Here is a 16,051-nt window from a genome sequence, read left to right as displayed (position 1 = left end):
ATCAAAATCGTAAAAAAATATATAGAAGACAAAAATTTCAATTTTATGTAACTTTCAATTTTTTACATACCACAAAAATATAGATTTGTATTCCCAAAAAATTTTAAATTTTAATATATAATTCAATTTAATTTGAATTCAAATCTTAACAATAACCAATTTAAATAACATTTTTTTTAATTGGAACTTGACTTATATTGTTGTTTTGATGGTAGAATGATCTATATCCTTCAGTATCATAATCTAAATCAATAATCAATCAATAATATAAATATATAATATATGTGAATGCCGGCTGATTTGAGTTGACTTCGACGCTTTCTTGATAGTGACGATGACGAATACGTTCGGGAAAGTTTGAAGGTCGTGATTGTGTTCCCATTCCTTTACTAAAGAATTTTACACCTTAAACCCCAATTTGACTCACAAGTGAGCATGAGAAATATTATACAATAAATAAAATTTAGGGTGACAAAATAATTATCTTGTTTGTTATATATTAGAATAAAGATGCATATATAAATACATTTTTATAGTGTTGTTTTATAAATATTACAAAATTAATGCATTAGGAATCATATGTTTATTTAATTGTATTGTGCCTGAGAGTGGTCATTACATTTTTTTATGAATACATATTACATGTAATGTGAAAATAAAACATTTCATACCTCTCAAATGTCCAAATCCCCACAAATCTCAGGAAAAACTCAACCATAACAGATACATTTCATATTTTCAACTGTCTTGCGGGACCATGCATTTGTATCGAATGAAACAATTGGAACGGCCAAAATTTATGCATCCAAAAAATGGCCAAATTTCACATAACTTTTACAAAATATCTATTTACGTATTTATGTAGTCATTGAAAGAGTCAGATTTGGAATCATGCTAATGTCAAAGTCTATCAACCCCTTTTTAAAAGATAATAATTCAAATGATAAGTTCACTAGAACCGGTATCCAAAAAACAAACCAATTGCCGTATTTTATCAACCTTGTACTCAGTTTGAAATAGGACTAGACTAAGATAATCACTTTCTTTCAAAATGTGATAATCACGATCGAACATATCCATGTATTATATATGGAGGTTCATACGTATCAAACACAAATTCAGATATTTGATCCATGAATCTGAAGTGATTTTCACATGTACACCGTTTATCAGGTCAATCTTTTGATTTCCCTTCCAATATTTGTTGTTATTTGTCATGAACTTAGCCCTTTTAAACACATATACTGCTTTTGTCTCTCGACTCTGACCTTACGAGTGCTAGCAAAGCAACTTTAAGAGCGATTTTGAATGGTTGAGTATATAAACAACACAAGTGAGTTAGAATTTGTAGAGAGAGAATACTTGATTCAGTGAATAATGAATTGTTGAGTTCTTTCCTCTTGCCTTACAAATGAGCTCATACCTCTATATATACAAATTCTCTATCACCCCACCAAATTATACCTCAAAATAAGTAAAGGAAATACAAATTCTCTATCACCCCAACAAATTATACCTCAAAATAAGTAAATTCCTTCGTTCATAACATTCACACAAAGCCTTAAACTCTTCTGGGGTCAATAGTGATCTTTTTAAGATTCAAAACCGCATTTCTTCGCTACAGTATTCATATTTACGAATTATGCACATAATAAATATCAGCGCTTAACCTCTCTTCCTCTTTTTTTGTTTAGTTTAATTTACCTTGAACTTCAATAACCATAATTGCTTCAAAAATTATTTTGTATGTAATTATCGCCTTAAAGTTATGTGAGATATCATTGTTGTGTTTGATCAATCCCATTTATCTTTCGTTAAGTAGGTACACGTCATTTAGCAACTTCAGTGATGGCTGATTATTGATACTGACTGTAATGTGTATGGCTGCTTTTGTAATCTTTTCCTCATAGGATGCAAATGGGTTCATAAACGGCCCGTGTCATTTACAAGCAAACAATCACCTTCACAAATCACAGCATAAAATCCACTTATTCTTGAAATATATGTTATCATCCAAACATATTATTCAGTGATTCAATAAGACAGGCGTGAATTGGCACTTGGCAGTACAGTATTCACATAATAATTTTTATCCAACCTAAATAGACCGCAATATGTTTAACAAGTTATAGCATAGAAGCAACCAGATACACATTATCGATAAATAAGCTGGGGTTTTGAAAATAAGCCTCGTAAATAATGTTCTTTCATCATTCTCTTCTATTCAATTTCACCTGAAAACATTTTTTTTAGACTATATCCATCATACTTTTGGTACCTAGATTTGATTTTTAACAGAAAAAACAGGTACCACATATAATTCCTGGTTGTGGCACAGAATGATAAATCATACATCTGCAAGAAGAACTTAGTCATTCAATCAATGCTATGAAAATGAGAATCTAGAAAAGAGGGACAGTGCAGATCCCGAAGAATCACTTGCTGGGCTAGGAGGAACATCGCCTGAGGCGCGGTAGGCTTGTTGACACTTTTGCACCTGCACATTGATCATCAGGTATGATCAGTTTTTTCTATCCACGAACAAATAAAACAAAAATGTGGTATTGGAATGTGTATCCATATGAGCTAAAGTACATGAATAGGAATTGTGGAAAAACTATTGCCTTGTGATATATCAGATGTATAATCCCATACGTGAGTTACCTCATCAGGGCTGAACTGAAGGAGAATTGCAATAACAGGTAAAAGTCTCTCCACTTCACCTACTCGTTTGGAAAAGAGAGTACGAAATAATCAACGGTGAGTTATGTTTGTCAATAAAAGACTATTTTTACTCACCAAAAATAAATAACTAGATAATAGTACCATGGGTAGAGAACAAGACTCTGAGATAGTATTCTAAAATAGAACCAACAATAGATTATTTTAAGACCATCATTTAACTAATATTCCTTTAGGTTGTATTTTGGATTGACGGATTTGGTTTTGAGAAATAGATTTGGTTTGAAATCCATCATATTTACTTGAAATTGTTAAACTTAATATAGCCTGGATTTGCAATTCATTTGAATTTTGTTTATCTAAACAAGTCGAGAGATTTGAATTTCATAGTTCAAAATCCTTCAATCCAAGCACACCCTCATGCCCAGGGACGAATTTAAATACATGGTAGTTCATGTGATCATTAAGCTCCAGAAAGAAAAAGAAATTCAGCCAGAGTAAAAGTTACTAACATTATTCTGCATCCGTGTTTACAAAGCAGTTCTTGCACTGAGAATCATATTACTAATTCTCTACGTAACAAAGATGGAGCCACCCGTTTTTTTTTTAAATATGGTGCCCCCCAAAACATTCAGGATATAAAACCAACTAACTTTGAGGAAATTAAATATTAAGGGTTCATATAGATCCATAGATGATTTATGTATAGGCTACACGGTATACTACAATCAAATCAAGTTATTTGATGAAATCTTATGTTTGGGGGTTTTCACAATCTAAGGAGTTACAAATCGTGCAAATTTATGTTCATCTTGATATTCTTGAAATCCAGATAGATTAATAATTTGAAAATATGTGCTGTCTTGGATTGCTATAAGTCATAAATCGTGCATCTTACTTTTAACTTGACAAATTGGAAAGAGCAAAATTACCTGTCTCAAGAAGCTTTAAGATCACATTTTTTACATATGTCATGTCTACTCCTTCCCTCTTTTGCATTCGTTCCATGTTACGAAATTCTTCCTTCAACATGGACTCCTACACACAAGCTAATCATCAAGACCTCAACAAGATATAGATTCAATCTAATTGGAAACATAGAACCACGGGCATGTCATTTCCAACTTCCCTTATCCTACCTGTGATCAGACAATTACCATAAGATTACTACACCATTCAACAATATAAAATTTAATTTTTCAAGCAATAGGGGCAAAAAGATCAACACAGGCTTTTGAATAGTGCCGTCAATCCATGCATATAAACTTTTGGCTAGAAACAACAATGGTGTCAACTCAGGATTCATTATTTCAGTTGTGAGATGACAATAAAATAGAACATGTTTCTTGGTCTGCACTCTGCAGGTTGCAAGCAATACAAATCAGGAGGTGAACTTTGGAATGCAGAGACTTAAGCAAGAAAATCAATCTTTAACTATCTTGCAACAGGACTGGAAACAGGTGAATCGTCCTTTTTCTTGTAGGTATATTTCTATCTACAAGTCACGTAGACCTAGCATGACTTCAGTAATTCAAGAAAGCCAAAAAGAAGCACAATTCTTCTTATATGATGAAAATCGCCAGAGACAAATACTAATTTCCATCACCTTAAGATGGACGCTTAGGGACCTTATCAGGGATCTGCTCAGATAGTGTTTTTCTCTCGCTACTGCAACTTTAATCTCCACAATATTGCAGAATATTTTGTAAGGATCACATCATGATATGTAGCATAAATGATTGTAGCTACAAGAAGACTCTCCACGAGCATAATGAAAATTATTATTACAAGAAGACTTGCCACAAGCATAATGAAATACCTGTTGCCTGTGAAGCCGGTTTTCATGCTCCAGCTCCTCAATTTCCTCCTGCGATTAACACATTGCATCATTACATGGAAACATTACACAAACTCAATGTCATTGTCCAATTAGATCGGTGGATTTGAAATCTTTTCCTTTTCTAATACATTTAAAAGGAAAAACATGAATGGTTCCAACTCCTTTCTACGGTGACTCAAGCCAGGAACATAGATGACCAGTTCTTATCAATCCCTGGCTCGTCTGGTGCAGATTAGATAATAAGACTTTAGCGAGGGTTTGGAATAAATTGCAGATAACAACACGTATTTAACAAATTAAAACCCCATCACCCAAGGTCCCTTTTTAGTTCAACTAAAACAAGTACACCGATCTAGTTAAGAGTTAGCCAAGTGGTGCTCTTATATAAACACTTTGACATGCACCTCACCAGGTTCAGAGCAGTACCACTACCGTTGCACCACAAGAGAATTGATATGTTGTGCTCTGGTTGTGAATCTAGGTTATCAATAAAACTTCTTTTTACATGGTTTTGACAAGCAACCAATATTGCGAAAGTTGTGTAAATTTTCAAATAGATATTATTTGTTAGTTTGAAAATCTCAATTCAACTGAACAAATTTTATCACCCTCCTTTTGATTCAACCAATTGGAACATGCACATCCATCATCTTAAAACTTTGATTCAAGGGTATTTATTACCCCACAACAAATACTTACTTGAAGTACAAGTATATGCCGCTGGGTTTGAGCAAGCTCCTCTTCTCTCTGAGCTTGTTGTCTTGCCAAAATCTGAGATTGATATAACAACAGAAACCATGTTAATCAAGTTGAAGTTTTGAGCTTAAAGCGTAAAAAATGCATATTCTTTACATAGCTAGAAATGAAAAAATTAATGTTCACGGATCAAATCTGTAGTCAGGACGGTAAAATATCTTCATTTCAATGACTTGTAAATAACAAATCCGATAGCTATACTCCTACTTATACCAACACACACTAGATCCCTTTTTGACCAACAAGTCCTTTTCAACGTCATACAGCCAGACAACTAATCTTGAAGCTGAATTGTAAGAGTTTTGCTTATGTTCATGTCTAAAAGTAATGCAGCTATGGGCAAAATGGGACTTCAAAATATATCTCTTTTCCCTTTTACTCTTGTTTTTCACTCGTATGTTAATAGGAACCTCTCCTTGAAATAACGGATCATTCTTCTAAGTTCTGCCCAACACACAAACAAACAAATAAAGAAAAGTCAGTGTAGTCCGAGTGGCACAATTTGAAATAAACCAAAAGAAAAATTCTTAAATTTATGTCGATCTACAAATTTTGGTGAAATTTTCTCACGTTGTACCAAGTTTGTGCAATATAGTTTTTAAATTGATGTTCTCGATATGGTAGATTGTACTTGAATTGATTTTGTTAGCAAGAATTGATATAGTTCACAATTGTAAAGAATCTACCACATCTCAAGTTTTCAGAGACGACTTACTATCAATAACGAAATTCTAATAATTTAACACTTAACACAATCAGTCACTATGACCCATAATCATCCGCTAAAACAATCACTTGAATCACATGGAAACATTTTACAAAAAGGAGCCATATTACTAGACTTGTGCAATAAATAATTGCACAGAAATGCACAAGGTTTTATAAGTCATTGTGCCAGTACACATCTTTGCGGGAGTTCAATGACATAGATTTTCCAAAAGAATCAGATACCCATCTTCCTCAAATCAGCAGTAAAATCAAACTGATCACTTTAAATGAAATGACACAACTCTACACAGAACACTACCACTTCAGTATCTCCTGTTTGTTTCATAAGTCCGACCTTTTATCGAAGCAAACTATGATAGCATTCTATGGAAAGGATCATTTAATTTCTGTGTATACAAATATCAGTTTATACCTCAATAGCAATAAGATGAAGCGTGCTTGTGAACCCAATAGCAATAAGTTTCAATATCGAAACAGGAAAAACTGTACATACCAGGATCTGTTGTTCTGCAGCAGAAATACTAGAATTTGAGGATTCCTGCTTCTGATAAGCTGAGCTCAGCAATTACAAAAACAAATGTTAAGATCCAGCCAATTTTGTAGCAAATGAAACTCCTAATTCAAGACATTTTAACTTCTGATTCTTGCAACATAAAGCTTAAAAAATAGAATCTTTGTACCTGAAATTGCAAGGTCATCTTGGTACTGAGCCTGGAATATAATGAATGAAAGAGTCACTAGAGAAGACTACATTAGAAGTGCAAAAACAAAGTAAGAGTGGCCTACGAAGTCTGTAAAAGAATCAAAGAATTACGACAGAATTTATAGACATGATTAGAAACGGAACTAAAAAACAAAATCTCACTGGTAATAAGCATGTGTGTTGCATTATTTGCATAGAAGAGAAAAACATACATGTGGCCTCGAATCCAGTGACTGACGTAGATTATTATTGTCATCCAAAAGCCTAGAAATCTCTTTGTCCTTCTCTTCCATCATTTTATCAGCAAGATCATGAAACGAAATTTGCTCTTCCTACAAGACATCAAACTTCAACAATGAGAATGAGAGCCCAATTTTGCTAGTAAGAGTATTTTACAGAGGTAACAACCTTCAAATTTTTACAGCGCAACCTGAGCTCTTCTACTTCTTTTTGAAAATTTTCACAAGAGGGCAACTCATTCTGCTTACTCAGTGCTTCATATCTCACTGTAATGATAAAATATAAAGCAAAACATCGCAAAGAAATAACATTATATACGCGTAAGAATGAGCTGACAAGAAAAAGGTTGATGGTAGTACATCTCCAGGTTTCCTCCATGTTCTGAAAATCTCTTTCCCATGCTTCTTTTTCAGACTGGTGCAAAGAGAAAGCAGAGTCCAAATTCATCTGAATGCCTTTAATATGCTGCTCTGCTGTTACGAGAGCTGCATCTCTGTAACAAAAGATCAAGAAGAATCAGAACAAAGCAGATTTCTAAATCAAATTCTTTGAATTTGAATCCAGTTTTTGGCATGACCAAGCATGTCCTTACAGCATCCTCGGTTGTAACATCATTGATGTGTTAGGCTTGTGAAAAACATTTCAGAAAATGAGTGTAATATGGATGTAAATGTCAAGGTGTAGCAACTGACATGAAATAAATACAGGAAATCAATGAGAGGAAGGATTCAAAATTCAGTTGTCATAAAGTTATTAAGCACGATTACATTGATATCGCGATGCTTGAGATTTTAATTTTGGTTCCAGACATTTAACACCCTGCATTATCCCTAATTTAAAATATGTTCGTGCATTTTTTGAGCATATCAATGTATGAACATTTTCCCCATGGACGCTCCAATACTACACAGTGCTGTCGTTTCCTTGCTTTTAAAGGAAAACAAAAGGTTGTGGCAAAACTCACTTTTGGAAATCTCAATTAGAACTTCAAGTTATTTCAGTTGAGGTTTCAGTTATCAATAAGAGTATATACATACAGAAGCAGTTAAAACAGCAAGCATAGTTGAATTCATACATACTTTCCACGCAATTAGTCTGTATCATAAATTAATAGTAAATTTTAAAGCACTTCCAAAAATGCAATCACCTGGTGGCAATTTCTGTCTGACAATTGGTCAAAGCATCTTTGAGATCTTGGAGAGCTTTATCCTTTTCTGCAGATATTGAAAGTATTTCTCTCTCAGCCTCCTAAGAAACATAAAACAGAATTTAAGAGCAAATTTTGGTGATGTCGAATCAATCACATTTCTTTTCAGATAACACAAAAGTTACTGCATCTACCTTAAGAGCTTCCTCGTGAGCTTTCAATTGATCGCTGTCCCTAACAGCAACAAGTTCTGCCTCTTTTTTCTGAAGCAGTGAATGAGCTCGAACCTTGTAAGAAGCAAACTCACTTTCTATTTGATCAATCTACAATTTGGAACCATGGAAAAGATGAAATAGTGATAGGCAGTGTTATGATTTCACACACACAAATCAGCAGCCACAATTGCTAAATAGTAAATAGCATTCACTGACCCTAGTTAATGGGAAAGAAAGTTGTTCACTCTCTTGATGATGAAAACACAATAAATAGTCTTTATATGTTTTTTAAAAAATAATTAGTTACATCTCACTTAACAATGTATGATCAAAAGAACAGTTCCCAATGTTAAAGCAAGCTACGAATTAGATGTCATTAGCTAATCAGTCACCAAGACAATCAATCCGATCAAAAGAACAGTTTCTACCACTAAAACAAATATTATGAGATTTGGGACAAAAGATATTCATCAGATCAACCCTCAATCAGGAAAAACATAGAAAATGGTACCTTGCCTCTCAATGCCTCTAGTTCAGTATCTTTACTGTTCAGCAGCTGAATTTGCACAGAAAGTTCAGACTCCAATTGACCTGGAAAAAAAAAAGGAAAGTGGTGTTTTGTCATATAAAAAGAATGATTAACAAAAAAACTCGAGGAAAATTGGAATACTTCTTAATTTTGCAGCTTCAACTTCAACATGTATCCGATTACTCTCTGAAATTTCTAGCTTTGTTCTCATGGATTGGAAGGCAGCTTCGAAATTTTCTTTTTCTTTCTCCTGAATGCATCATAAACACGGACCTTATTAAATCTAACACTTGATATTTCACAATGTGGTTCAATTTGGCTAGAAGAGAAAAGAAGTACTCGAGAAAAATAATGATATCGTGCTTATGCATTGTTAATCAGCATAGAGCTGGTGCATTTATATCCAGTCAAAGGACTGAATCTGTAGAAACTTCTTCACCACTTGCCCCTTTCTTCCAAAAGTTCCTAATACTTTCAGATTTTTAAAAGAGCGAGGTCAAACAACTGAAGCAATTTTTACTAAATGTCAACTGGGTCATCTTTAGTAAATATCCTTCCATAACTTCCAGACTAACCACTTTTAAGGGAAACTGGAAACCCAACGGGGTGATAATCAACCTGACCGACAAAAGTATGCACCAGAAAACAATCGTGACCATATAATCATAAAAGCTGGAACATGAGATAATGCTATCATAGGAAGTGTAAATATCCTGAGAGGTCAGCCTTTTTGAAGTATCAAAAACTATCATTATAGTGACCATCTATCATATGATATGTGGGCACATGACATTGCAGAGCTATAATTCACTAGGTCATGAAAACTAAAGCACCCAGGAAATAGCTAAAGGAAACACAGGAAATCATCTAAAACTGCAATAAGAAAATTATCGTACATGTTCATTCTTGCGATGGCTGAATTCTCCTTTCAAAGCTTCCATTGCAGCTCGAAGACGTGCTACTTCACCACTTGAAGCTGCTTCCATCTCTGCAATCTTGGCATCTTTTTCCACGATCAAACCCTGGAAATATAATTAAAAAAACTACTCAAATTACCATCTGTGAAATTTGGAGCACCATCCTCTGGCTTGTAAGGAGGAGAGAGATAATTGTAACATCAAATAAGAAAGAAACCAAGAAACATGCAAATATAATAATCCTAAATTATTTCTCCAACTTTAGTAGTTTATTTCATATGAAACACGTTCAAAGGAGTACGGGATATAACAGCTCTCACCCTCAAAGAGGATACTGTTTCACTTGCTCTGCTTCTATCAGCTAATACATCAGCTAATTGGGCTTCCATATTCTTCACTTGCTGGCAAATATAACACATGAAGGACAAATGAAGTTCAATAAAGTTAGTTAAATTGGGAGCCACTTGAAGCAAAAAAAGAGATTAAAGTTTTGTGTGAATGAAAAACAATAAGATTACTCGGACGTCCAGAAGCAGATTACCTTCTGGTGCTTCAGCGATATCTCAGTGATTGAAGCTTGCCGCTTTTCATCAGCTACCTGCAGTAACCCCTGCATGTCTTCCAACACCTAATAAGATGCAAGCACAGATGCTCATTAGAGATCAGTGAAGGTTAGGTTTCCAGTGCAAAACAAATTGTAGACTACCAGAGAGGATGCCATGGATGCATAACCTAAACAAAGGCTATAAAAGAAAGGCAAAAGGCAAGAGCGAGTTGACATTCTTTCTTTGACTAGCTGTTAAACTTGTTTAGATTATAAATTATAGGTGCGGTAACATAACCATCAGAACTGGACAACTTTATTTACCCAGATTTTGAGGTTTCTTGTTTACAGATTTTGAGTTTTTCCAGCCATACGCTTGAATCATATTATGCTCTAATTCTTCATCCTAAATGACAACTCAAACCAAAGAAACAAGAAAATGATGTGATCATTGTTCAGAAATTGTGTTCGTTGATATTTGAAATTAATGAAATGAAACATCGTATAAGTTGATAATACTAACCCCCCACCATAATAGCTGTGGTGTTAAATTTTAAAAATAACAATAATAATTGGCAAAGAGAGCAGGCGCAAATGGGAAAGGTAGAAAAAATCCATACAACCCGCAAAGGAAGAGGTCTACTGTCTCCATGTCCTATATAAACTGTTCAATACTAAAAGAAATTTATGTCTACTTATTGCATGCAAGAATTATGACACGACCAACTATAAAAATAGTATATAAATTAAAAAGTAAAATTGAAAGATGTACAAAAAGCATAGTATAAATAATCAATGCACTTAAATTCCTTTACAATTAATGAAATAGATACCTTTTCTTTTTCCAAAAGAGAATGTTGCAATGTCTCCAAAGCACTCTCTTTGGGGACCAATGAATGGCGCAATTCCTCAATGTTATCCCTAAGCCTAAATAAAATCAAATTGTCAAATGACTACAAATGAACCAGAAAATTCTAGAAGTTCCGATGTGGTCGCCTTTCTTCTGAGGTATAAGCATATATGATTTCTATGACTAGGTCACTCGAAAAATAAAAGAATTTTTTATTTAACAACTATACTTGTTGTTTACACTTCGTAATTGTTGCCTCTCCACATCCATTGCTTTCAATGCTTCATTAGCATTTTGCCTTGTGCGCTCCAATTCTTGCTGCAACGCTGAGAGCTGGGAAGATGATTTCTCAGCTTTCTCTGCAACCTCACTAAACTTGGCCTCTAAATCATCTTTTTCCTAAAAGTGGCAATCCCAGGAACATTAGAGCTGAACCTAGAGAAGCAAGCTCCCCATTTTATATAATAATAATATCTTGATATTCAAAAAGCTAAAGACTGAATCAAGCAGGCCCATAAATTTATGACATCCCTCACTAATTCGTTCTCGGTTAAGCCCATATGAAAGTTCTTTTTGGTTTAAATTGTTATGATGGTAAACTAATCCAAACATTTATACATATGAATACCAGCAAATGGAAGGTCAATAATATGCATCTAAAAAAACATGATGGTTTATTAATAAAAAAGAACACAAAAATTTTGATATGATACACAAAGTACAAAAACATATAAAAGTTAATGAAGAACCACTCTAAGCAAAATCTGGGAGTGGGGATGATAAACTAAAGTAGATAAATGAGAAGGTAAAGAGAGGCATCAAGTACTTTTTGCACATCCTGGATGCGTTGCTTGGCTCTTTTATGAAGTCTATTGAACTTGGAATCCAGCTCAGAATATTTCTCATCCCTCTCCTTTATTTCTTGATCCATCTTCTGTTGGGCTACGCCAGGAAAGTACAGCATTAAACACATTTAGACAAGAAAGAAGAAGAAGAAGATCATCACTTGTTTTGCCAAAACATTCCACCCAGTAAACAAGGAATCGGAATTCAACATATATGATACCATATTCAATCAAATTGGAAACAGTATAAACAACAACAAATGTTACAACCTTCGGCAAGTTTAACAGAAAGTTCTTGCGCCTTCATATCCGCCTCGGAGTGGCCAGCTCTTAGATGCTTCAGAGCCTCCTCCGTGGCAACTCGTGTTAGCCTTTCCTCTTGAAGTTCTCTGTTCAAAGATTCCAGTTTTCCACTAAGCTCTTTGACAACATCATGACACTCCAAATGGTTATCCTTCAGAGTTTCATTCTGTGAGCCATGTTTGGCAGAGTTCACAACAACCATCTTAAAGCCCTGAAACTGAGATTTCATGTATTCATTCTTGAAATCGAGTTCCAACAGAGATTGCAGAAGCTCGTTATCATTATCACTGTAATTACAATGCATGCTTCGACCATGTAATCCATTTCCCTTGACAAGACTGCTATCAACCTCAGCATCCAGGTTAAGCTTCTCATTCTCCACTTCTATAGCCTCGTGTTTTGCAACAGCTTCCGTTGTTCGATTTTCCCGCACACCGCCATCACCTCCTTCACTGGACATCTTCGCCGCTTTCCAAACCAGAATGACACTCCCACGTCGCTTCTTGAGTATTAGAATAAGTGTAATGACCGCTTCATCAAAAAGCTGGAAAACAGTAACGATTATTACCCCATTTTAAGAATCCAGAGAACAGCACATAAATTCATGTGGAAGCAACTTTACATACAAAGAACAAAACAAACTAGATTAGAGAAAAGATACAGTGAAACCCACAAATAACACGGATTCAAAACAATGCAATACCTGAAACAATTCAATTCTAATTCAAGAAAGAATCAATGCGCTCACTGATTGTCTGAGATAATGAGATCAACAGTTGATGAGACTTTGACGCCAGCAGATCTATCAATCCGATTCAAAAACGAAAAGTTGAAAATTAAAATAGTGTACCGTAATTCGCTCAGTTACATCTTCCAGAAAGAGGAATTTGTGGTGGTTAATCACATCTCCGATTTGCTCACTTAAATTCTCTCAGTTCTTCAAAGCAATTCTCGGGAGGTAGAAACTTCAGAGGTGATTATGAAATCACTACTCAGAACGGGTAAAAGGTTAGTCCTGTTGGGCGAGAGTGGGCCCAAGATGAAACGTCGCGTAACCATTTTACAATAATACTATATTTTAAAGATAATCATCAACGTTAAACAAAATTCAAGTAAATTATTCAATACAATAATTATTATACAATTAAATATTTCTTAACTTTATATTTTCAGCAACTACGAGAATTATATATATTCTATATAATTATTCAACACTTATTCTTGAATTATACATTGATTTTGATATTGACATTATATTTTTTCCCAAAAAGATTGATATGATTGTTTCATAAAAAATTATTCGGAATATGTAAATACAACCATAAATTTATTTGGTAGATATGTGATTTATTGCATTTAAAAAAAAATACATATAGATTATTAGTAAATTTTGGATAACTAAGATTTTGTTATGTGATTTTATTACTATGTTAATTCTGTTTTTAAAATTAAAATGTTCTGAAACATTAAAAAAAATATTGTATAAGAAACAGTATTAAAAATTTAAATTGGGATCGACAATTTAGAAAAAATAGACCTTGTTGATATACTAATAATGTGTGATTCATATTTCTTTACCCTTTTCTTTAATTTCAAAATAATAAATGACAAATAATTTCAACATAATTGAGATAATTTTTTTTTTTTAATGTTAGTCACGAATTATTTAAACCATGTTAAAGTCTACAACTGATTGTTAGGTAAAAAGTAAAATAAAAATAAAAAAATTATTTAAACCATGTCAACGATTTGTTTGCGAAATGGGTGGAGACGATTTTTATCATTTTTATGCGATTATTTGACAATATTACGTTAAATATAACTTTTTTTACACAAAATTTTGATTGATCCCTCAATTTAGACTTTTACGTAAAACTATTTATTATTATATTTAAAACAATCATAATATATAATAAATGACATAATATTTAAGTCTAAATTTCTAATATTTCATCTATAAATTTGCATAAAAAATATCTGTAATATTATTTCAAATCATTTGTAAATGGAACTAGAAGTTAAAAATCATTTTACGACAATATATTTTTATTAATGTTTTGATAATATTATATATATTAATCCAAAAGCACTTTGAAACACAAATTTCTGTAAGTATTTTTTATATGATTCGCACATTAAAAATACATGTCAATTATTTTTTTACATGTCAACAAAATTATTTTTATTAAAAATATGAATAAAATTGATCTGTCTCACGGATAAAATTTTGTAAGACGATGCATAAAAGAATTAATAACACTTTAAATAAATAATTGAATGGAAAACAAACTGTAAAAATAAATGTTAATATTGTTGAAAATTAATAANAGGGTGATATTTGTGGACCAATCCATCCACCATGTGGACCATTCAGATACTTTATGGTATTGATTGATGCCTCCAGCAGATGGTCACATGTATGTTTATTGTCAACTCGAAATGTTGCATTTGCAAGATTACTTGCTCAAATAATAAAATTGAGGAATCAATTTCCCGATTATACAATCAAGAAAATTAGACTTGATAATGCTGGTGAATTTACTTCCCAGACTTTCAATGATTATTGTATGTCTATGGGAATCATTGTTGAGCATCCTGTTGCTCATGTACATACTCAAAATGGATTGGCTGAATCATTGATTAAACGTCTGCAAATGATTGCTAGACCAATGATTATGAAAACAAAGCTCCCTATTTCTATATGGGGACATGCAATTTTACATGCTGCTTCATTAATTCGCATCAGACCAAGTGCATATCATAAATACTCCCCATTGCAGCTTGCATTTGGTAAAGAACCAGACATTTCTCATCTGAGAATTTTTGGATGTATGGTGTATGTGCCTATTGCACCACCTCAACGAAAGAAAATGGGACCTCAAAGAAAGATTGGAATTTATATTGGTTATGATAGTCCATCGATCATTCGATATCTTGAACCACAGACAGGCGACGTGTTCACAGCACGTTTTGCTGATTGTCATTTTAATGAGGAAATCTTCCCAATGTTAGGGGGAGAACAGAAACATACCGAAAAAGAAATTACATGGTATGTATCATCATTGTTACATCTGGATCCAAGAACAAAACAATGTGAAAAAGATGTACAGCAAATTGTGCACTTGCAAAGAATAGCAAATCAAATACCAGATGCATTTGCAGACACAAAAGGGGTAACTAAATCATATATACATGCTGCAAATGCCCCTGCTCGAATTGAAATTCCGAAGAAACAAATTGAAGATAGTCATGATGTCATTAAACGCCTGAAGCGTGGAAGGCCAGTTGGTTCCAAGGATAAAAATCCTCGAAAAAGAAAATTCATAGAGAAACACAATGATCACAAAATAGAGAATGATGTTCCTGAAGAAACACATAATGATCACAAAATAGAGAATGATGTTCCTGAAGAAACACATGATGATGAAAATGTTTTGTCAGAACCACAAACTGACGAGAATCATGAAATCTCTATCAATTATATTAATACTGGAAAAATATGGAACCGAAAAGATATAGAAGAAATTGATGATATATTTTCTTATAATGTGGCAATCGACATCATAAATGATAATGAAGATCATGAACCAAAATCTTTTGGTGAATGTAAAAATCGGCAGGATTGGATAAAATGGAAAGATGCCATCCAGGTTGAATTGGATTCGCTAAATAAACGTAATGTTTTTGGACATATAGTCCTTACACATGAAGGTGTAAAACCTGTTGGATACAAATGAGTTTTTATTCGAAA

The 16,051-nt window shown here is 33.4% G+C and overlaps 1 protein-coding gene across 4 annotated transcripts; it reads right to left on the bottom strand.

Annotated features, from left to right (window-relative positions):
• Positions 1 to 2,125: 2,125 nt before the first annotated feature.
• LOC140970936 (protein GRIP) lies at positions 2,126 to 13,315 on the bottom strand. 4 transcript variants are annotated; one of them, XM_073432939.1, is made up of 23 exons: positions 13,151 to 13,315; positions 13,004 to 13,055; positions 12,268 to 12,844; positions 11,979 to 12,094; positions 11,382 to 11,551; positions 11,136 to 11,229; positions 10,300 to 10,386; positions 10,079 to 10,159; positions 9,738 to 9,863; positions 8,983 to 9,091; positions 8,824 to 8,903; positions 8,292 to 8,420; positions 8,098 to 8,198; positions 7,310 to 7,443; positions 7,119 to 7,216; positions 6,923 to 7,042; positions 6,688 to 6,718; positions 6,501 to 6,559; positions 5,222 to 5,293; positions 4,502 to 4,549; positions 3,615 to 3,720; positions 2,665 to 2,723; positions 2,126 to 2,497 (listed from the first exon to the last, which is right to left on the bottom strand). In XM_073432939.1, the coding sequence occupies exons 3-23, from the start codon at positions 12,758 to 12,760 to the stop codon at positions 2,387 to 2,389; spliced, it is 2,424 nt and encodes an 807-aa protein (XP_073289040.1). In that variant the 5' UTR covers positions 12,761 to 12,844; positions 13,004 to 13,055; positions 13,151 to 13,315; the 3' UTR covers positions 2,126 to 2,386. The 4 variants fall into 4 exon arrangements, with proteins under 4 accessions (XP_073289040.1, XP_073289041.1, XP_073289042.1 ...); XM_073432940.1 differs by lacking the exon at positions 13,004 to 13,055; XM_073432941.1 differs by lacking the exons at positions 13,004 to 13,055; positions 13,151 to 13,315 and having other exon boundaries at positions 12,268 to 12,866.
• Between the last annotated feature and the right edge of the window lie 2,736 nt (positions 13,316 to 16,051).

Source organism: Primulina huaijiensis, chromosome 2, assembly GCF_012295235.1.
Source record: "Primulina huaijiensis isolate GDHJ02 chromosome 2, ASM1229523v2, whole genome shotgun sequence".
Lineage (NCBI taxonomy): Eukaryota > Viridiplantae > Streptophyta > Magnoliopsida > Lamiales > Gesneriaceae > Primulina > Primulina huaijiensis.
The sequence above is the reverse complement of the archived record's forward strand: the minus strand, read 5'-3'. Positions and strand labels throughout refer to the sequence as shown.

Excerpts from the sequence above, each read along its gene's own strand:
- LOC140970936 (XM_073432939.1), bottom strand. The coding sequence starts at position 12,760 with ATGTCCAGTGAAGGAGGTGATGGCGGTGTGCGGGAAAATCGAACAACG. Across the intron at positions 4,550-5,221 it reads GGCATATACTTGTACTTCAA|GAGGAAATTGAGGAGCTGGA; the intron begins GTAAGTATTTGT and ends TGTTAATCGCAG. Across the intron at positions 2,724-3,614 it reads CTTAAAGCTTCTTGAGACAG|GTGAAGTGGAGAGACTTTTA; the intron begins GTAATTTTGCTC and ends CCAAACGAGTAG.